We start from the raw sequence: 24,313 nt of genomic DNA, 5'->3' as shown, positions 1-24,313 counted from the left end.
TTTGTATGAATTGTTTTGTTAATTGTTTTGTATTTGTAGCTGTTGGTTTTCCTAAAAAAAATCTCAAAGAAAAGGTATCCCTCACGTTACGCCACTGGGCGGGTAAGTCTCGTTTAACCTGTCGCGACACCCGCCACACACTCTTAATTACTACTGCAGCTTGTTTTACCCATTCCACTCTACTCGCTACTCGCTACTCTACTCGCTACACCGTATCATGTTAATTTTTCCGCCAATGAGCTTTGCGCAATATCACAGATCGGGGATCAGGTGTCGAAACTTAATAGTAATTTTTAATAAGCATCAGTAAAACAAATTTATGAAGCGAATGTATAATAGTCGGTAATAGAAGCAGAGGAAGATCGAGGGAACTTAACGTGATCAAGTATTTCAAATACTTTTATTTGTGAATAAGGATTTGGTCACACCGAAAATGTTGTGAATAAAATAACTGGTAAAAGTATAAGCCGCATAAAAAAATTTAGTCACACTTTCAGGCGTTTCCCAGTATGTAAAAATAATCCAGGGTAGGTAAGCTTTCTTAAATAGCTTTCTAAACTAATCATAGATACATGTTGTGAACTCAACCACGAAACGTCATAAGATGGGTCATATATACAATATCTATGACTTCCAAAATTTGAGTAGTGGCGTTGTCAATCATGGGTAGAATGTTGAATGTTACAGTGTGTAAAGTGATCGATTAACCAGCCTATGACATGTCGTTACCCTATAAATAATAGATAGATATTAAGTTGCCACCGGCATTGCTCTATTATCAGTTGAATTTGTATTTTGACTTGTGAATAAAATATATACATAAAGTTGCCATGCATTGCTGTATTCTCAGATGAATTTGTATTTTGATTTGTGAATAAAATACATACATATAGTTGCCATCAGCACTGCTGTATTCTCGGCATGGCTCCATTCTTAGTTGAATTTGTATTTTGACCTGTGAAGAAAAGATATATACATAGTTTACATCGGCATGGCTCCATTCTCAGTTGAATTTGTATTTTGACTTGTGAAGAAATGATATATACATAGTTAACATCGGCACGACTCCATTCTCAGTTGAATTTTGTACTTTAAAGAGGCTATATTGATCAGCTAAATTATTAATTATTGAATTTTAATATTTGATTTTGTTTAAGTTCTCAGGGTTGAAAGATGACACTGAAAAGCTAAATAAGGGTTGTATCCGGTAATATTAGGCTCGGACGTAGGAGGGACTTGGGACTTTCCACAGTTTGCTCGCTAACGAGGGACCCGAAGTGTCCAATATCAAAGAGGTTACACATTATATACACATATAATATAATGTCTATTTTATAATAATATTTTTGACAGTGTAGCTATTTTCAATACGTAATACATACCAGCTTTCAGTCAAGTATAGCAAAACCTCGATATAACGGGCCTCTATTTAACGACAAAAATCCGGTCACATGTAAACAAATTAAAAACGTCCTGTTTATATTATGCATGCTTGAATTTGTATCGCAATTTTTGTTATATAATATTTTTATAATGTAATATGTGCAAACAATTTTTATTATTATATCGATATATATATATATATATATATATATATATATATATATATATATATATATATATATATATATATATATATATATATATATATATATTATTATATTTATATATTATATTATTATATTTTTATTATATCGGACACTGGATTATTCACGTATGAGATGACATAGTTCAATACATTACAACTCTCACATACATTTCATGAAGGTTTCTGTAAATGTTCCTCAAACTTTTTCTATTCAAGGTTCACCTACCAAATTAAGAAATTTCAGAGGTGCATATTTACCATATTACGGTAACATATTTAATATATGTTTTAATATATTATTAGATTAAAACCAATATTTTTAGCTTTTCCACTTTATTTTTATTTGACCAGCGACCGGGTTTCGTCGTTACCGACATCATCAGACTGGTAAAGCTAAAAATATTGGTTTTAATCTTATAATATATTAAAAATCCAATTCTATCACGAAGTGTCAGTAGATAATATAAATCTATTAATATATGTTTAATACGAAATGTGAGCCTTCTTAAGCACAGGGAATTAAAATTTGAAGCGATTGTGCTATTTTCACAAAACTAGACTTTTTTCCACGGCACACCAACTAATCACCGCGGGGTACACCAGTGTGCCGCGGCACACACTTTGCGGGACAATGCACTAGAAGACGCCTAAAAATATCATTTAAAAAAAAAAACTAACTAACCATCACGCCGCTTCCCCGCAGGGGTAGGCAGAAAGAATAGAGCGCCACACCACTCTGTCCTTGTAAACATTCTTCGCCTCTTTCACGTTCATGCATCTCCTCATACATACCCGCCGATTGTTACGACTCCTAACCTGACCACTTTCAAGTATTTGGCATACCTGATCGTGCCATGTTTTTCTCGGTCTTCCTCTGCTTCTTTTCCCGTTAACATTCGCCTCGTAAATTTGTTTTACCGTTCTTTCCTCACTCATTCGTTCTACATGTCCAAACCATCTCAACACACCTTTCTTAATTTTATCGATTATGCTTATCTCAGCTTTGCATTCCTTCCTTATTTCACTATTCGTACATCTATCATACATCGTTTTGTCACACATTCTTCTGAGAGATTATCATTTTTAATATTTATTATAATTTTTTAGTCCAGTTTATATTCGTAATATTTTGAGTGTATCCTATTTTCTTATATTCAAAATCTGGAGTTGCTCACTTTAACTTATTTTAGTCGCAAGTTGGGTGTTCGCAAATCGAGACTGTCACGTCTGCGGGATGTTGTATTGTATTGTGTGTAAAATGATCAGTGGGTCTAGCGGCGGGCATGCTGATTAATTAGTGATAGTTTTAATGCTTTGTTTGTGAGAGGAAACGTGAGATCCTTCAGCTCACTCGACTAGACGCACAGGGGGCCGAGGGGTCACCACAGTCGGCCCCTCGGGGCTATTCGGGTCAAAATATGATCAAATCATAAATAGTATAAATTACAAGAAATCCTATCTTCGTTTCTGCTCGTATTTTAACGCACAAAGGAAAATCTTTTTTGATGTTTTGTGGAGCCGGTTGGCTCAGTATTATATTTTCCAGTAAAAGTTTAAAGATATTTAACGTACTCCTACCTTATTTTATGTTATATTAACAATGTATATATTTATTTAAATATACATAATAAAATAAAACCCTTACCGCACCCCAATGGTGCATAGGGCACTGCGTCATATAAACGCAGTGTTATCTCGATCGATTACACATGAAGGAAAGGTGATCAGCCCTCCACTTCAGGTACCAGTCCAGTGTAACACTAGGAGGGCGGAGTAAATTTATATATATATATATATATATATATATATATATATATATATATATATATATATATATATATATATACATATATATATATATATATATATATATATATATATATATATATATGTAATAAAATAACTAGGTACCTACCCATACATTTTATTAAGTACCTACAAATAGTACCTACATAAAACAGTTCTACCAACAGATGTCGCATGCGTCGCTCAGGAGAAAACAAAAGACTTACGATAATATTATTAACTGTCAGAATCAGATAGATAGATAGATAGATAGATATAAAAATTATTATAAAGATAAATTAAGAATAAACTTTAATTACAAAGCAACACATTGTTTATTTTATTATTATACACCCACTTTACATATTATTTACACTTAATTTTCAAAAGGAAAATATTACCACGTTATAAAACGACAATTTTGTTAATCAAAAATAAAGAAACAAAATTAAAAAAAAATGGATACTGCTCCTCAAACATTAGAAAACTTACTAGAAAAATTAATACAAAATGCTCAGGTAAGCAAACATCAAAATTTAAAAGATATTTCAGAGAAGTTCATCATTGAAAAATTTACAAGCAAAAATCCTAATGCAAACCAGTGGATGGATATTTTTGAAAAAGAATGTACACGTTTTGAGGTGACAACGGATGAGAAAAAAATTGAAATATTAAGATTGTTTATGGATAAAAGTTGTGAAGATTGGTACAGTTCGATGATGATAAAATTTTCCATGAACTCAGAATGGATAGTATGGAAAAATAACTTTTGTAAAACATTTACAAACAAGGGATGGAACCATGTAATGTTTGCATTATCTTTTAAATATAACGACGGTTCCTTGTTAGACTATGCCATAAGGAAGGAAAAACTTTTGTTGGAGATGAGAAGAACGATCGACATGGGTACCTTAGTAGATCTTATTGTGGCTGGTTTACCAGAATTTATAATTAATAAGATTGATAGAGAAAAATTAGAAGATACAGTCGATTTATTCAATGAAGTAAAAAAACACGAAAACATTGTAAATAAAAAAAGGTTTTCGGATCAAAGAAGATATGGAAATCTAAGAACTAGTGGTAAAATTAAAGATAAAAGTCCATGTAAGATTTGTGAAAAATTAAATAAGGGAACTCGATATCACCCTGAAGTAACGTGCTGGTTTAGAACAAAGGAGGATGATAAGTTTAATAATAAAAATACTATCAGACATGTAAACAATTCAGTTATAGAAGCTAAGTTAAACGAAACCGATCAAAAAAACGAATAATAACACCATTAATAAATGTCAAACTATTACTAAATGATCAAATTGAAATATTTGGAATTTACGATTCAGGTTCAAATGTTTCTCTAATAAATTCTAAGTTATTAAAACTAAAAGGAAAAGGAAACAATATGAATGAAGCAGATTTAGTAACAATTAATGGTGTTAAAAAGACAAACGGTTTGACGACTTTGAAAATAAAAATATTTGAATTGGAAAAAAACGTTGATGTATATATTATTGATGAAGAAAATTTCAAATATAATTTTTTGATAGGATTAGATATGATAAAAAAATTTAAACTAATCCAAAATGAAGACTTAAAAATAACACAAAGACAATGCTTGAAAAATAAAAATAAAAATAAAGTAGAAAAAACTTCTACGAAAGATAAAATAAAATATACTCCAGGAAAGAAGAATTTAGAAGTAGATTGTCTAAGCAGGATTCCAGTATTAAAATCGAATGAAAATGCAGATGAACAATTAAAAGTTATAAATTTGGTTAAATTAGAAGATACTTTAAGAGATCAGAATAAAAATGAAGGAATTCAAAAGAAAAAAACAAATGGATTGAAAAAAAACTGTGTCTACTTTAAAAGGGTCAAGAAGAAGAAAAAAAATACAAAAAAAATAAAGAAAAAAAGAACGGAAAAAAGAAAAAAAAAAAAGAAAGAAAGAAAAAAAAACAAGAAAGAAAAAAAAGAAAGAAAAAAAGAAGGAAAAAAGAAAGAAAAAAAAAAATTATCATATCACTAAACTTATACCAGTCCATTCACTACAAGAAGATGATCCGGAGGACGAGTGAAAATTTTACTATGAATTTTCATCCCCAAGGGGGGAGATGTAATAAAATAACTAGGTACCTACCCATACATTTTATTAAGTACCTACAAATAGTACCTACATAAAACAGTTCTACCAACAGATGTCGCATGCGTCGCTCAGGAGAAAACAAAAGACTTACGATAATATTATTAACTGTCAGAATCAGATAGATAGATAGATAGATAGATATAAAAATTATTATAAAGATAAATTAAGAATAAACTTTAATTACAAAGCAACACATTGTTTATTTTATTATTATACACCCACTTTACATATTATTTACACTTAATTTTCAAAAGGAAAATATTACCACGTTATATATATATATATATATATATATATATATATATATATATATATATATATATAAATGTATTATATACATATGAATTATATACATGTTAATCTAAGAAAGAAAATACACAAAAAATATAAACAATAAATAATAAGTGTAAGTCCCTCTCCAAGCACAATAGCTCAGTCTGTTTATTGGAGAGAACTGCGTCATTAATTTTAAGATTGTAAGTAGAAATGAGTAGAAAATTAATTAATTAAAATTAAAATTAAAAAAAAAACTTATGGAACTATAATAATGGTCCCGTGGTCCTTATGGAACTATAATAGTGTCGCGGACTCTTGAGTCAGAGTTTCTGGGTTCGAACGCACTCTACCACAATTTGATACCTATTTCTAATAATAAGCCGCTCAGGCTCACAGAAATAGTATGAAATGTAAGTATTTTTGTAAATAATAAAAAAAAACAACATTCTTTGGTATTTTGTAAATAATAAACGCAATTATATCTCTTAAAAAAATATGATACTATCGAAACGAGGATATTAGGTGGACCTGTGAGACCGAAGATGTCGTACGATGGAGTAGAGAAAGAAGAAGATTCTGGAGAGCCCATGCCAACAGGATGGATGAATTGAGGATTCCATACATACTAACGAGATACCACTGGGTCACCTCCCAGGTATTCCAGTTCGATAATGATATGCATTTTTTTAGGATTTCGCTGAAACGGCGATGAACGAGCTGTTGGGGTGGTACGGGTACGGGGGGCGCGGGAAGGGGGTGGCCAGCCCCTCGGCCCCCGCAGCTCCGCCCGCCAAGAGCCCCAGGAGCCCTAACGAGAGTGGTAAATACAATTTACTATCAACCCTTTATTTTTTTCAGTAATTAATAAAAAAAGTAGAGCCTATTTCACACAGTACACTGCGAAATGAACCAACGAAGTCTACATGTATTCATTCTAACTATAGGGCACTGCATCATATAAACGCAGTGTTATCTTGATCGTTAGCACATGAAGGAAAGGTGATCAGCCCTCAGCTTCAGGTACCAGTCCAGGGCAATATTGACCCCCTGGGAATCGAGCCCGGGACCTCTAGTACGGCAGCCGAGCGTGCTGTTCTACGGAGACCGACAACGGAGACCGACAACATGTACACTGGGATTTAAATTATAGTGAAAAAATAAAGATAATTAAATTATGTCTTTTTATTGATGTCTCAATATGTTGAATAAGAATATTGATTTATTTAATTCATTGCAAATTAATGAATAATTTGCTTTTCCAAAATTCATCAACATTATTGTATTCGTATGTTGTGTATGCTGTGGTCACATAAACCAGCGTATGACAAGTCGTACTACCTGTAAATACAGAGACTTCCATATTCTTCCTCATCTACAATATACTAAAATGTAAAAAATTAAATAACAAAAAAAAACTAATAAGTAGAAAAACTTAGATTTGTGAACAAGGATTTTTACATACTTAAAATGTTGTAAAAAATACAAAATATGTAAGTAAATTTATAATAAAACATCAAATGAATGTTGGTTTTAAAAGTAACTTAAACAATGGGAAATGTGGTGGATGTGTATGATTGAGGGTTCCATAAATACGCGGTCATATTTCTGAGAACGGCTATCGAAGGGAGAGAAGTTAGCAGTCCCTATTCCTGGTATCATGACGGGACCAAATTGTCTCCAGTATTCAGTTTCCGCGTCCCGATAAAACATCAAATACTCAATGTAATTGGAAAGTGGTTTAATTAAGTTAAATACGTTTAAAAAATGGCTTTCCTAATACATACAATACTGGTACCGGTTATTTCGATTTTTTTAAAGAGGAATATTTGTTTCATTAAAATTAACTCGGCAGACAGTTTGTGGTAATACCTATCCGTTTTTACTTTTAATTATACTTGGTAAATACCACTTTTTCTTATGTATGATCTTCAAATAGACTTCAAATATCGCTCACTCCTTTCAAGAACGTCATAAATCAAAAAACTTGATTTTTCAGGAGAACGTTTTTAATGTTTAAAAATATAACACAATATATTAAAAATAAATATCAAGCCACTTATTGAACTTTTTACTGTGCAACAGATCTTTTTAGGTAAAACCTGAAGGTTTTTTCTCCATTTGAAAAATATTTAGTGTATTTAAAAAATAATTAAACAATACATTTTCTTCAAAATGCAAAAACAACATTTTCTGCCCTGTAGCGGGTAAATATTAAGTTAAAAATATGCCTCTTTTGCTGGGATATAGTATATTTTCAGGGCATTCCGAAAACATGCACAACCGAAAATTGACGATTTTTGATTAATGACGTTCTTGAAAGGAGTGAGCGATATGTATAGTAATAAATTTTAGATGAGATAGAAATTATTAAATAGATCGCATCTCATCCAACCATAGATGGCTATTGTGAACTCGAACTATGTTACGAGTTCAATATATCTAGAAGATTAAAAAAATTGAATAGTGTGGTTGTCAATCATGGGTAGAATTGGTGAATGTTACACGTGTGCAAAGTGATCACTTAACCAGCGTATGACGATCGTAAGCCCCGTAAATGCCCAGACTTCCGTATTCTTCTTCATCTATGTTGACATGTCAATTTTTTTTTAGTTTTATCCTTGGAACGTTGAATGACGAAAAGGGGGTAGAACTACATATTTTTTATTTTTTATTATTTTTTTGTTTATTATTATTTTTACTAGTGGGAAAATAGTCAATAGGGGAGAGTTGCTTCTCATTGTCATAGTTTTAATTATGGATCTATTATTATTTATATTTTTATCAATTTCTATTATTTCAAAATGTTGCAGTTTATGACTTTTCGTAGTGATAATTTATAGGATCCGGTGTTTAAAAAATAATGCGGAATGCATCGAAACACGTGCCACAATAGATTTTTAGAAATACCGGTTAAATTAAAAATGGAACAAAATATTTGTATTCTACTTGTAATAAGGTTTAATTAATTTACAGAAATATTTCAATTTCACGCTGTTTTTATAAGTTTAAGCGGTCAGGCCTACCTGATACCTATATCAAATTCCGTGAAACTAATCAAAATATTCACGGAATGTATTAATTGTCGCATAATAGTTGGAATTCTTGTAAATCTGCAGGCGATATTCGTTAGTCAGTAGTCGTTTTAAAATGGAAATTTATTTTTTATTAACAAGTTAGCATCAATTCCTGTTTTCAAATATCAGGCGAAATAATCTGTATAAATAAATAAAATAGTGTTAGTTTGTCCGAAGCGTTAAATCTCCTAAAGCTTGACATTTAAATCTCCGATTGACATTTTGAATCAATTTTAACACTCATCTTCTTCTTCTCCTCTAGCCCTCGTTCTCCACTGCTGGATATAGGCGTCTTCCGTATCTTTCCATTTTTTCGGTTTGCAGCCAATTTCTACCCCCACAGCGGCTATGTAGTCGAACCATCTCTTTGGGGTTTCCTTCTCCCAATTTCTCTATCTTTTGAGATAGGGAAATTGGGAGAAGGAATTTCGGGGACCATCTCGTGGAGTACTGTCTTGCAATAAGTCCTGTTCATTGAGACATTCGTCTTGCCGCGCAATCCATGATATCCTATATTTTGGTTCTGTTCCTGATTTCTTCATTTCTTATAAAGGGTATTACACTCTTAAAGGGTAAATATAAATGGAGTATGACACATATAGGTTATTTTTTGACATCTCAACATAAACCTTCATCTAAGAATATGGAAGTCTGGGCATTTACAGGGCTTACGAACGTTAAAGGCATAACATTCACCAAATTCTACCCATGACTGACAACCATAATTCTCACTTGTACTCAATTTTTTTTATGTTATACGTGCGAGTGTTACACGAGTGAAAAGTAATAACCAAACCCATGACAATCGAATAAAACAACAACTATGTAATTTTTCCACTTGAATTTTATTTGACCAGCAACAGGGTTTCGTCGTAACCGGCTTCATCAGACAGTTCCACCAAGAAATGTCAGTATAAAACTATGTCAGTCGTGTTGGTCGTAGGCCCTGTAAATGCCCAGACTTCCATATTCTTCGTCATTTATGTTGAATAAATATTAAAAATAACTTCTATTTAGATTATCCAGATTTGTGTACAAGTATTTGGACACATTAAAAATATTGTAAATACCTGTAGGTACCTACCCTCTTCCGTGTATCACGATTCCGAGAAATTTAATTACACACTACATATTACACCTTTGTCCTTACCCTTCGCCTCCTGTTCTCGCGATACTTTTTAATAAAATGGGCAGGTGATAAGTCCAGTATTAGGTAGGTACTGATTGGAAATAATAGAGCGTGTCTTCGCAGCCTAGAAGCAGAGAACAGGATACCAACATTCCCCATTCAATGGGTTTTATTTTATCGAGATGTGGCAGTGAAATAGGAATGAGAAGTCTAGGTATTTAGAGGGTTTACAACCTGTTGTAAGTCCTTCTTTATTCGAATTTCAATCAACTTCTTCATATATCGCTCACTCCTTTCAAGAACGCCATAAAACAAAAATCGTCAATTTTCAGTTGTGCGTGTTTTCGGAATGCCCAGAAAATGTACTATATCCCAGCAAAAGCGGCATATTTTTAACTTAATATTTACCCGCTACAGGGCAGAAAGTATTATTTTTGCATTTTAAAGAAAATGTACTGTTTAATTATTTTTTAAAAATATATTTCATATTTTTCAAATGAAAAAAAAAATTCAGGTTTAACCTAAAGAGATCTGTTGCACAGTAAAAAGTTCAATAACTTTTTTTAATACATTGTATTATATCGATATTTATTTTTAATACATTGTATTATATTTTTAAACTTAAAAAACGATCTCCTGAAAAATCAAGTTTTTTTGAATTATGACGTTGTTGAAAGGAGTGAGCGATATGTAGGTACTTCCTACGAAGGTAACAAACCCCTTATTTTACACCTTACCTTATAAACACGTAATGTTTTTAATAAAAATATAATTTATAATTCTTAAAACCCTTATCCCCACCCCATAGGGCACTGCATCATATAAACGCAATGTTATGTTGATCATTATAACATGAAGGAAAGGTGATCAACCCTCCGCTTCAAATTTATTTATTTATTTATTATCTGAATATATGTACATATATCGCTCACTCCTTTCAAGAACGTCATATATCGAAAATCGTAAATTTTCAGTTGTGCGTGTATTCGGAATGCCCAGAAAGTGTACTATATCCCAGCAAAAGCGGCATATTTTTTAACTTAATATTTACCCGCTACAGGGCAGAAAGTGTAGTTTTTGCATTTTGAAGAAAAAGTATTGTTTAACTATTTTTTTAAATATACTTAATATTTTTCGAATGGAGAAAAAACCTTCAGGTTTTACCTTAAAAGATCTGTTCACAGTAAAAAGTTCAATAAGTGGCTTGATATTTATTTTTAGTACCTACATTGTATTATATTTTTTAACTTTCTCCTGAAAAATCAAGTTTTTTGATTTATGACGTTCTTGAAAGGAGTGAGTGATATGTACATACATATCGTAGTCATACAGGAGAAAGTGACCAAGTATATTTTTACAAAAATGTGATTATTGACTATTTGATATCTTACTAGCTTAATATTGCCTTGAAAAAATCCCATAACGATTTTAAACTTGGAGGTATAATATATTGACTTGTGAAAAATGACTAACTGCATTGATGTTTATTTTCTTGCCAAGCAAAAGTGACTTAAATGACCCTCCTGAACATTTTACGTTTTGTTATTTGGTCATATTCTCCTGTACGACTACGATATTTAAGAGTAATAAATAAATGTAATTGATTGAGTAATTCCCATATTTCTAGAATGTAAACACTTTTGAATTTGTGGATAGGGATTTGGATTTTTTTAAATGATTTATTTTACCATTTTCAATTTTGTTTTCGTTGAATGGCCCAATGATTTTTATTCATATCTTAAAATGGATTCTACCAACAAAGAATAGAAGTCTTACAAAGACAAAATATTTTCAAGAACAAGGCAATTTAAATTCTATCCCTTATCCGTACCCAATGGTGCATAGGGCACCGCATCTTCGATCGTCTCTTTAACTCGGCGTTAATCACTGATATTTATTTTTAACCTTGAATTGAACCTAGGACCTTCAGCACGGTAGCTAAACACGCTAACCATTACACTACGGAGGCAGACACTTCACTGTCACTTCATACTTACACGTACAAAAAATATTTTTTTGTGTTTTAATTTATTTTCTTATTTAAAATCGTTCTCAAACACCTCAAACATTAATAAAATGAGATTTTTTCATAAAATTAAACTTGATCTGCTAAAAGAGGCTGCCACTGTTCAGTTAAATTATTTGATATTTGATACAAATTACAATATTAATCGTCGAGAAGAGATTTTTCATGGACTTCCCATTACAAGAACGCTTCACCCCCCTCTGCCGGGAACAATGTTTTTACTTGGGTACCTACCTACCCGAGAGGGTGTTACATTACCCGCCGGCTCGTGTTACCTACCCAGCTTCTCTGACGAGCGGGTAGCGAGTAGGCGTTACGGGGTACCTACCCGGTAGAAATTAGACTGTCTGGTTATTTAATTATTTTCTCTACAGCTATATTTCCATAGATTTTTTGAATTTTTGAATATCGAAACAAACCAAAGGTCCGACTGTCTGGTTATATAATTATTTTCTACACAGCAATATTTCCATAGATTTTTGAATTTTTGAACAACGGAACAACCCAAAGGTCCGACTATCCGATTATTTAATTATTTTCCATAGCAATATTGTATACAGCAATATTTCCATAGGTTTTTTTTTGTTTGAGTTTTTAAATATCGAAACAATCCAGGGGTCCGACTGTCTGGTTATATAATTATTTTCTATACAGCAATATTTCCGTCGATTTATTTGTTTGAATTTTTGCATATACATAGAAGCAACCCAAAGGTCCAGGCGTTGCAATCGTTCCACAAATCTTGGGCCAGAAATCGAGTAAAATTATATATTACATACACCGTGGTCTCCCAATTGTAAAATGGTACTAGAGGCTTTAGAATACACGTTGGAGTGCTAGGAAATGGGGAATACACACACACACGCACACACACATATATATATATATATATATATATATACATACAGGGTGTCCCATAATCCGACGTATTCCTTTTAAGGAGTGTTAGGCCAGCTTATGACTCACCAAAAAATGAAAATATGACCTCAGTAAAAGTGCCTTAGTTTTCCAGATATTTCCATTTTTATGATTTTTCCGAACATCTACGCCTTAGATCAGTTTTTTGAGTGCCAATTTTTCAATTTTTCATATTTTAGGATTTCAATTTTTGTTTCATAATACTGAATAAGTATCCTGTTGATCACAGTCCAAAATATTACCAATACTGGCTTGCCTTGGCGGAAAAAATATTAATGCCCGGTCAACGATTTTAAAATAATTTTTTAGGTGACTTTGACTCACCCTGAAAAAAATATATATGACGCTAACCTGGCAAGTTATTTTATAAATTTGCTTAATTTATGTTATTTTAAAAACAGTATAACATTTACTTTATTTTACATTAGAAAAAAAGATATTCCTTTACTAATGCAAAATGAGTTAATTTTATAATTATTTCATTTATTAGGAATTCCGATATAAAGAATTGCTTTGGTTTAGTAAAGTGAAAAGTGTTTATGTTAAATTAAATTATTTTTGTGTGATATTGTGAAACAAAAATTAGAATCCTAAAATATAAAAATTTGAAGAAGTGGCATTCAAAAAACTGATCTAAGAGGTAGATTTTCGGAAAATTTCTAAAAGTGAAAATATCTCAAAAACTAAGACACTTTTACTGAGGTCATATTTTAATTTTTTGGTGAGTCATGAGGTGACCTAACACCCCTTAAAAGGAATATGGGACATCCGTAGATATATAGACACAGTCTCATAAGTGATATTCGACTCGACATGATAACATATGAATATAATCCAAGGTATTCCTTTTAAAGCGTGTTAGGCCAGCTCATAACTCACCATAAAATGGAAATATGACCTCAGTAAAAGTGCCTTAGTTTTCGAGATATACGAATACGAGTATTTGAACGAAAGTCCGTCTCGCCCTAGTATTATTAGAACGAATGTATGAATATGACTGATATACATGAATATAAAAACATCACATTACCAAACTCAAAGAAAATATCCAATTGGCGTGGGATGACAGTAAATGGTTTGAGAGAATGTGCGATGTAGGATCGAGTCGGCATAGTTTCCCCCTTGCAGGGTTTTCTCTCCTCCGCGCCGAGTTTCCAGCTTCCCGGAGTTTGGAGAGCGGAGGAGTCTGTCAAGTAACAGGATCCCAGCCTAGCTGAATAACGAGATGTATCGAGTGTCACTTTAATTAATTAGGTAGCAAGTAGCAACCGTATCGTCTGCCTCGTGTACATACAACACACAGGGTACACACGCTAATTCCTCACTCCCATTTTCTCATTATCAAAGAGACCTTGTAAATGAAAAAAAACACGCGTTTTTTACCACTTGCGTTTATTTCATTCATTCCACTCATTCCACTAACACAAACTAAAATTATTACACCCATAAAAAACACACACAAAAGCCAAATAATGAATATTCAGAAATCCAAATAAAACTTAATTCTAACAATAATTGAATAATTTTTCTTCTTCTTTATTTTAAATTCTTTTGCATTTCACAATACATTATAATTACAAGTATAAAAAGAAATAAAAATATTAATACAAAAAACATCCCTTAAAGGCATGGCCTGTGTGTGGGTATATATTATATTGTCTAACACAGGGGTTCCCAAAGTGTGCGCCGCGGCGCCCTGGTGCACCGTAGAAAGTAAAGAGGGGCGCCGTGAGTCGATCCTCTATCATTATCCGAAACCACAAATATTTTCTTTTTTGTTGTTCTCTGTTTCAATCCCGCATTCTTATAAATATAATAAAACTCAATTGCATACTGTGGATGTTTTCATTTTTGTGCCTATCTACCCAACTACTGTTATTGTAGGTACCTATTTCTTTCGACTTTAATATAAACAGGGTGTTTCAGTAAGTGCTTTCTATCTTTAAATTTTAATAAAACAAAGTGTGCGTCAGAGATGTATCATCAACAATATGGCCGCTTTTAACTGTGAAAGTTTGAAAGTCTTTATTGGAAGACCCTATATATAATAATAATAATAATAAAACCCTTATCCGCACCCCAATGGTGCATAGGGCACTGCGTCATATAAACGCAGTGATATCTTGATCGTTTACACATGAAGGAAAGGTGATCAGCCTTCCGCTTCAGGTACCAGTCCAGGGTAATATTGAATAAATATTACAGTGAAAAAATCACTTATATTTATTTTACCCCCCTTGGGAATCGAACCCGGGACCTCCAGAACGGTAGCCGAGCGTGCTGACCATTACACTACGGAGGCGGATATATATATTATATATATATATATATATATATATATATATATATATATATATATATATATATATATATACATATATATATATATATATATATATATATATATATATATATATATATATATATATATATATATATATATATATATATACTACTACTACTACTACTACTACCATCACGCCGTTTCCCCGCAGGGGTAGGCAGAGAGGATGGAACGCCACACTCTTCTGTCCTGACATACACTCCTAGCCTCCTTCACATCCATACATCTAGTCATACATGCCCTCCGATTACGCAGACTTTTGACACCGCCAGATTTTAGGTTCTGATTGATCTGATCGTGCCAAGTCTTTTTCGGTCGTCCACGTTCTGTTTTCCCTCTCACATTCGCCACATATATTTTCTTAGTCATTCTCTCGCTATCCATTCGCTCCACATGTCTATACCACCGCAAAGAGCTCTTTCTAATCTTTTCAATTATTCCTCGTTCAGCCTTACATTCCTTTCTTATATCGTCGTTTTTAATTCTGTCATACAATGATTTTCCACACATTCGTCTGAGGGAGCCCATTTCAACAGCATTCAGCAAAAGCAGACTTTCATCCTTCCTTTGCCAGTTCCATGTTTCGCTTCCATACATTAGTGTCGGTACTAGCACGCCGTTGTGAACCGCTATATATATATATATATATATATATATATATATATATATATATATATATATATATATATATATATATACATATATATATATATACGAGTATGTGTGTATATGTGTGGTGAATTGCATTTTGCTTCTAATCATGGGTAATTTTGTATGCTGGTATTGAAACTCAATAGGGAAAACATCCCTTGCACTTGGTATAGCAAGTTAGCTGAAATTTAGTCCCGTGTAAAGTTTCAAGGAAGAATCCCTACCAGTTTAGTATTGAATCTGCAGCGGAATATTGCGCTCACAGGATATTGTGTGAAGGTATATTTTTCTTATGGCATCTCACGGATACGCCAACTTTAGATTAAGTTGCTACACTTTGTAACTAAACTGCGGCGGAGCGAACGCCATTTACAGCTTTCGTGAAGGCTGTTGATTACCTAACTTATGGGTTGTTAGATTTCCCATGCTTGTATCCTCGACTAGTTTATAATAACGAGATCCTTTCTTTCTAAACGCAGCTTCTTTCTGAAGTCAGCTTTCATTTTCTATGTCATCGCTTGTGGCTATCGACTTTCGATGTACTTAAAGAATTCTTATTTTCATATCACTTTTTGACATCTCATCAAAGATGAAGAAGAATATGGAAGTATGGGCATTTACGGGGCTGACGACCGTCATAGGCTGGTTTGAGTGATCACTTTACACACGTGTAACATTCACCAATTCTACCCATTATTGACAACCACACTACTCAAATTATTGAAAGCTCTATATATATGAACCAATTTTATGAGATGTCAAAAAATGATATGAAAATAACTCCTGTAATTGGAGATAATTCAGATTTTGTGAACAAGTATTTGGACACACTCAAAATGTTGTGAATTCTTATTTCGTCTTATTCCTCATTACTGAGGGTTGTGACCCTTATGGAAGCAATGACTCTTCTCCAGCTATCCCTTGACTGCGCTGCACGTAGCGCTCCAACCACCGAGGTCTCTGCTGCTGCTTTAACTTGATCGGTCCATCGTGTAGGGATCTTCCTCATTTAATTTATTTTTTACCTCTCTGCCTTGCATTAACTCTTCTTTTCAAATATATAAATATATGATTTCGAAATAAATTTTGATGAAAAACTTATTTTTTCAATACAAAAATAGCGTTTTAAGAAAAAAATCAATTACCTGGGTTTTAAGAAAATTATGTTGCGATTTATCGAATACTCTGGGCTTCAATAATTGCTACAAGTATAGGAGAAGTATTATTAGTAGCGTCCCGAAATACTTGAAATTAATACAAGTCTCGAATGGTCGACTTCCCTGTACCCAGTCTCGTATCGGTTTCCCAATATCCCAATAAAGCGCCCATTTTAATATTTAACAGGGAGATATTACAAACCCGCACAGCTCCAATCGGCGGCGATCTTGTTACCGAATGAAAATTAATAACTTGAATTTTTAACGAAATAATTTCCCCGCAAAATAACGACCGAGTAATAATAATTCGTGTGTTCAATTAAGCTAGCCGGGATATTTATTAAAAGGTATTGTCTTCTCCGTGACTCGGGAAATGTTTCCAGAGAAAAATATAACGGAAGGCCGCTTTGTAATTATCCTGGAATGAATTGTGATACTAATGGACGTGGAATGATAAAAAACAAGGGTGAATTTTTTAAATTCTGTGTAATTTCTTGCACTGGTAGATTTTCATACATTCTGTATACAGTGGAACCCCGGAAATCCGAACTAATTGGGCTAAACTAATCTGGCAATTCGGATTTGGAAAAATTCGGATTGGTCGAATAATTTGTACTACACTTTACAATGCAGTTGTTACGTTTAACGCGCCTTTTAAATTAAAAAAAATAACTTACATTTAAATTTTAAAACATTAACTTACATTTAAATTTAATATAGTACCTACCTACTTAAGTAGGTACTAAAGGGGATATTTTGCAAACACAGAATTCCTTCCAACACATCCGACAAAGAAGTAACAAGTCTTTCCACGCTCGATTAAAAAATATTAATATATATATATATATATATATATATATATATATATATATATATATATATATATATATATATATATATATATATATATATATATATATATATATATATATATATATTTATATATATATATATATTTACATATATATATATATATATATATATTTACATATATATATATATATATATATATTTACATATATGTATATATATATATATATATATATATATATATATATGTATATATATATAAATAAATATATATATATATATATATATATATATATATATATATATATATATATATATATATATATATATATATATATATATATATACATATATGTAAATATATATATATATATATATGTAAATATATATATATATATGTAAATATATATATATATATATATATAAATATATATATATATATATATATATATATATATATATATATATATATATATATATATATATATGTATATATATATATATATATATATATATATATATATATATATATATATATATATATATATATATATATATATATATATATATTTATTTTTTTATTTTTTTTAACTCCTTACCTTTTAATGACTTTTCTTTTCACAACTATACAATTATTTCGCAGAAAAACTTAGTTTTTCAATGTAAAAAGGAGTTTCAAGAAAAAAAATCAACCATGTAAAATGTTACATGGGTTTAAAGAAAATTAAGTTGCGACTTAATGAATACTGGGCCCTAAGTAAAAATACGGGTACATTACAGCATACTTTATTAACTTTTCAATATATATTTTTTAGCACAATTATGCTTTATATAATAATTTGATCTAATGTAAAGACATACATATTTTTTAAATATATTTTTCAAAATCTTGTTCGGATTTTCCGGGCCCTTCTGATTTCCGGGGTTTAACCGTATGAATACATTCGTTAATTTTATTTCGGAAATGTTTTCACACACAGAAGTCATAAATTTTTAAGGAATATATAGAATAATAAGTGTTTCCAGCTTTCAACTTACAAACATGTCTACTCTATTGTTAAATTACTGATTTCTTCGATAAGGTCAATAAACATTAAATCAGAAATTATTATTTTGATTCGGGATTTTTCAGATTCATATAAATGAGAGGAGAAGCGAGCTTAGAATGATCCCCTGAAATCTTAAATGTAGTTATTGGTGCTAAAATAAATTTGCTATAATTGGTCTCATTCCAAATAATCATTCATTTAAAAAAAAATATTTAAATAAGAAAACTGAGTGAAAATTTCAACATTTATTTTTCAAAATGGTTGATAGTTTTTAAAAATATCTCAGAAACTCCTTCACTAAAGAATTTTAATTTTGCAACTTCCACCTTCAAAATAAATGAGTGAACAATTTATGTAGCAAACAATATTATTATTCTTTTAAAATGAACTAATATTTACAAGCAATACTTTTTCTTTATACATTTTCAAATTAGCGAATTATTTTTTTGTTTTTGTTTTTAACGAGACTCCGTGTAATTGAGACCCGGCATTATCATTTCACGGGGTGGCCAGTTGCGTATTTACTTTTTTATTATTTATTTTAAGTACTCGGCTTCCATTTCACGGTGCCTACCTATTAAAAACTCGTCTTAATGAGTGCCGGAAAGCCAGATGCATTTTTTGTTTAATTATTTCTTTTGGAGGGAAAATCTGACGGATTACGTGTATTTTGAAATAGTAATGGGGCAGGCTTGAATTACGGCTTGCATTTTGTTTTTTTTGCGCTTTTTATTTAATGAAGTGGGAGTGAAGTAAGTATCTACCTAAATAACGTTCTGGATTTAATTTCCTTTTATCGAACGAGGTTATTTTATTGTATTTCATGAATTGAAAAAAAAACTTAACTTTTGTCTTTGTGGAATAGAGTCGCCTAACAAAATTATTATGATTTATCTTCTTCTTCCTGGCTGGAGCCAGGGATGGAGATGGATCTAAACTTATCTTCTTTGAAGACTGTTGGGGTCAGCTCTCCTCGTCCTCTGGTTCTAGGTTCTTCTATATGAACAACGTCACCTAGGCCATGCCAATTTTATTGAATGAACTTGTTTCCTCTGGAATCTCGTAATATTTAATAAATGACATATTTTAAAACCACCTGGTGCAGTAAAACCCATCTCTATTTATTCGATTTATTTTCTATAGTTACATGCAATATTTTATGTATTCTGTTTTTTTTTGCTGTAGTCAGTACAAATATTTTTTGTACGAAGGAAAATTTTGCACGCGTATTATTTAATATTTTTAATTTGTTAAAGGATAAAAACACGACATAGTAAATATGATTAATTTACGCGGATATGTTTCAGCAAAAATATACAAAATATTCATCAATCATCTGTCGGTTGAAAATTGAGTAACTTCCAAAATTTTCTTAAACGGTAGGTACCCAAATATGCTTTCAAAATGGCGTCCAGAAAAAAATGATGACGAGCCTAAAAATGTAGGTTTTTGATCACCCCTGCGATAGACTATGACGGCAAAGGGCAGGGCAGGATGCAGATGATAAACTCCAGATAAGTTCAACTGCGGCCCGCGACCAATGCGGCTTGTGGGCGTGGCCAACCCCGCCAATACGCTGCTCCCTTTTGTTCATTTATCAGCAATATTTTCGGCATTAATTTCCGGCTTTGATTTATAGTAGGAAAATGGACCTCGCTGCATTAGATATTAGATTTCTAGTAAAGTTTACCCTTTTGGGGCCGATGTGGTGTGATCCAATGGAAATTAAACTTGTTTTAGCGATATCCAGGGCCGCGTTCTGCCGCCCTAGACGACAATTAGTAAATGCCGCCCTCTCGCTTTTTGCATCATCACACTCTCCCCACATCACCTAGGCTAGAAATTAATTCTAATACATTTATACGTTAGATATCAAAATTGAAAGTGCCTCAAACGTCATACAACTAATTGAGCACCATGACGTTTAATTTCGTTATTAAATTTTTCTTTTCCAACTTTAGTCACGTTTTGGGTTATTTTCTTGAGGGTTTACTCTTGACTATATGGTACAAGAGAAACCACACGTGTCGTTCGCGTACATTTAAAAAAAAAACATTATTGGAATTTGACGATTTTTAGAATGTGTGTATATCTATTGTAAAAATATTTTATCACTTTTTTAAAATTCTAACCTTTCAATTTTCTATTTTTGTCATAACCATTTACAGTGAAACCTCGCATAACGAGCATAATTCGTTCTAGAATCTTACTCGTTAAACGAAACATTTTTTTGTTTTAGATTGGCGCGGAAGTCCCGGCTCACAAGTGAATGTCGTGAAAATCGGACGTTTCCCTTTCTCTGTAACTTGTTATGTGAAATGTCGCTCGTTAAGAGAGCAACTTCTTTATTTTTTTTTGGCAATTATGCAAATTACTCGTTATGAGAGGTTCCACTGTATTTATTTCGAAAAAAACAGTTATTTTTTCAATACAAATACGATATATAAAGCGAAAAATTCAATTACGTCGAATGTTACCTGGGTTTAAAGAAAATTAAGTTGCGATTTGTCGTCCTATATTGGTCCTAAAAAATAAATTAATGTGTATTTTTAAACCCAGTAGACATTCGTGTATTTTTGAATTTTACTTTAAAAATTATCTTTATTCAATATAATTCATTTTTAATTTTTTGACAACCAAATATGGCGTCTCATTTTTGGCTACTGGTGAGGGACAACCTCGATTACTCTTATTATTTCAGTAAACTAATAAGGATTTTTTGTATTGTTTCAGACGACTGCGCGTGGTGCAATAATCCCATCACCCCGGACTCCAATCCTCTCAACCAATCCATAGGCGACAAGTTCTGTTCCGAGCTGTGCTTCAGCCAGTCACGGAGGGCCACCTTCAAGAGGGCGAAGACTTGCGATTGGTGTCGGCACATCCGCCATACTGTCTCCTACGTGGACTTCCAGGACGGAGCTACCCAGCTACAGTTCTGCTCTGACAAGTGCCTCAACCAATACAAGATGCACATCTTCTGCAGGGAAACGCAAGCGCACTTAGATTTGAACCCTCACCTAGTCAACGCCACCACATCCAACACAAACCTCATCACCCCGGAACTGTGGCTGAAAAACTGCAGGAGCCGGTCAGTGTCGCCAAATTCTGACCATTCCGGATCACCAAACGCAGATAAGACATTAGCGGATAATCCGACTCCTCCTTCAAAAAGAAATGCTACCAATTCCCCGGATTTAGTCGCAAACACTCCGCAGACCACTCCCAAGGCTTCCAACCATCCCATGATATCCGTGGCCCCACCTTCAAAGCTGATGAGACCTAAAACAGTGTTGGAAGAAAGAGTGAAAGTCCAAACTACGCCTGAAATGCGACGCGAACACAGAATCCAAAAAGCAAACTCAAAAAAGAGGAGGAATTCGAGATGCTCATCTACAGTCACCTCGCAAAATTTGCAAAAACATAACTCATCCGCGTCCATCAAGCCGCAAGACTTGACCATCAGAAGTCCGTCCTTGAGCCAGGACAGTTCTCCTAATTCTTCGTCACTTCTCCACACCCCTCATAATATAATTCCTTCACCTCCTATACACCCGAGAATACCAAACATGCAAATTCCTAGTTTTCCCAATCCTTTGCTAAACTTCCCGCAGCCTTCGCTTTCTGATTTAGGTCCGAATTCTTTTCAAAGTCCGAGAATGTTGAGACCGCCATTTTTCCCTCAAAACTATTTTCCACGTCCCTTTTACCAGAGTGAACACAACCGGCCCCCGATACCTCCTGCACTGCAGCAGATGGGCCTCGGGACTCCTCCGCCTCTTACGGTTCTAGTCCCCTACCCGGTCATATTACCGATTCCTTTGCCGATTCCCATCCCTATTCCGATAATGGACTTTGTGAAAGCTTACGAAAGTAAGAAATGGCCCAACGGTCCGCAGACTAACCCGAAACAAGATGGAGAACCAAACCCGTCTGACGAACCGTTAGATTTCACTATGAACCGACCGAGAATGGAAGACAATGCAAATAACAACATTGTCAATAACAAGTTACCCCATGAGGAACATATTCACCCTTTAAAGAGTACGCACAATGAAGCTGAATCCGAGAGAGAAAACTTGAACAATAATGAATTTTCCGGACAGTTGGAAAGCATCGATCCATCTAATCCGGAGCAAACACTTCCGCGTTTCAAAATAACAAGACTAGGAGCCAAAATGGCCAAAATCATAATACCTAAAACTAAAGAACTCTCCGAATCCACCAGACCTCTTAGGAAAAGAAGAAGATTAGTAGATGTTCCATCGGAAGAGGAATGTGGAACCGTGGTACCGAAAACTAGAAAACAAGTTCACGCGTAAAAAATACCAGCTATTGTTGCATTACAAACTTAATATAATTTGATGTACTTATATAAAATATATATTTATTCAGTATTCAACATTGTAGGTGCGTAGCTTAGTATTTATTGTTAGTAAAAATATTGTCAAGATAGCATACACATGCTTTATACATATACTATTAGTATTAGTTATTTATTTGACCAAAAATAGGAAAATACACACATTGAAAAGAACATATGTATATTATTTGTTATCCAGAAATACTATTTTATTAAAACTAAGTTTGCTTCACTGATTTAAAACCATCAATCTCCCCTTCTACCAACCCCATTCGCCTGATAAATTTGTTTTACCGTTCTTTCCTCACTCATTCGATTCACATTCCCAAACCATTACAACACACCCTTCTTTATTTTGTGAATAATGCTTATCTCTCAGCCTTGTATTCATTCATTATATCACCATTTGAACATCTATCATTACATTTTTTCCGCACATTCATCTGAAAGAACACATTTCAACTCCATTCAGTTTACTTTCATCCTTCTTTTGCCAACTCGATGCTTCAATTCCATACATTAGGGTTGGAACTAGGACTCCATTGTGTACTGCCAATTTACCTTTGGCTTACACGTTTATAATTGATAATTTTTATTTGCACAGCTTTTTAATGTTGATACCAAAACATTATAAACTGTGATCTGTGCACACGAAGGAAAAGAGGAATTTATTTATTTTTACATTACCAGCATACAATTTGGCTTTATTTTTTAAATTATAAATTGTAGCAAATAATGTCGAATCAATCTCAACACCTGTTGGTGATAACTTACTTATGCATATTCCTAAACAGATAGGCTATTCATTATTATAATTTATTTTTTATTCAAGAAAGGATAAGGTAGTCTTTGGTTTAGGAAAATTTCGATGAACAAGAAAGATATATCCACCATTTGTTGAATGAGGATGGAACATTGCTGTACGAGAGAGCACCTTGCGAAAATTGGTGTCTTTGACTCCCCCATTTGCGAGTGTCGTTTTGAAGAGGAAGACCTTAAC

At 32.7% G+C, this 24,313-nt stretch overlaps 1 protein-coding gene across 1 annotated transcript in view; it reads left to right on the top strand.

Moving 5' to 3' along the window:
- Positions 1–23,484, top strand: part of Sobp (Sine oculis-binding protein) — a 65,553-nt gene extending 42,069 nt beyond the window's left edge. The window contains exons 2-3 of the mRNA XM_088260102.1: positions 6,483–6,612; positions 21,684–23,484. Of these exons, the coding sequence (XP_088116228.1) occupies positions 6,483–6,612; positions 21,684–23,272 (1,719 nt within the window). The 3' untranslated portion in view covers positions 23,273–23,484. The remainder of the gene's footprint in view (positions 1–6,482; positions 6,613–21,683) is intronic.
- Positions 23,485–24,313: the final 829 nt, after the last annotated feature.

Source organism: Brachycentrus maculatus, unplaced genomic scaffold, assembly GCF_059751285.1.
Source record: "Brachycentrus maculatus isolate JH-2025_06_01 unplaced genomic scaffold, ASM5975128v1 h1tg000124l, whole genome shotgun sequence".
NCBI classification, from domain to species: domain Eukaryota; kingdom Metazoa; phylum Arthropoda; class Insecta; order Trichoptera; family Brachycentridae; genus Brachycentrus; species Brachycentrus maculatus.
Note: the sequence above shows the minus strand (reverse complement) of the source record. Positions and strands in the feature narration are given on the sequence as shown.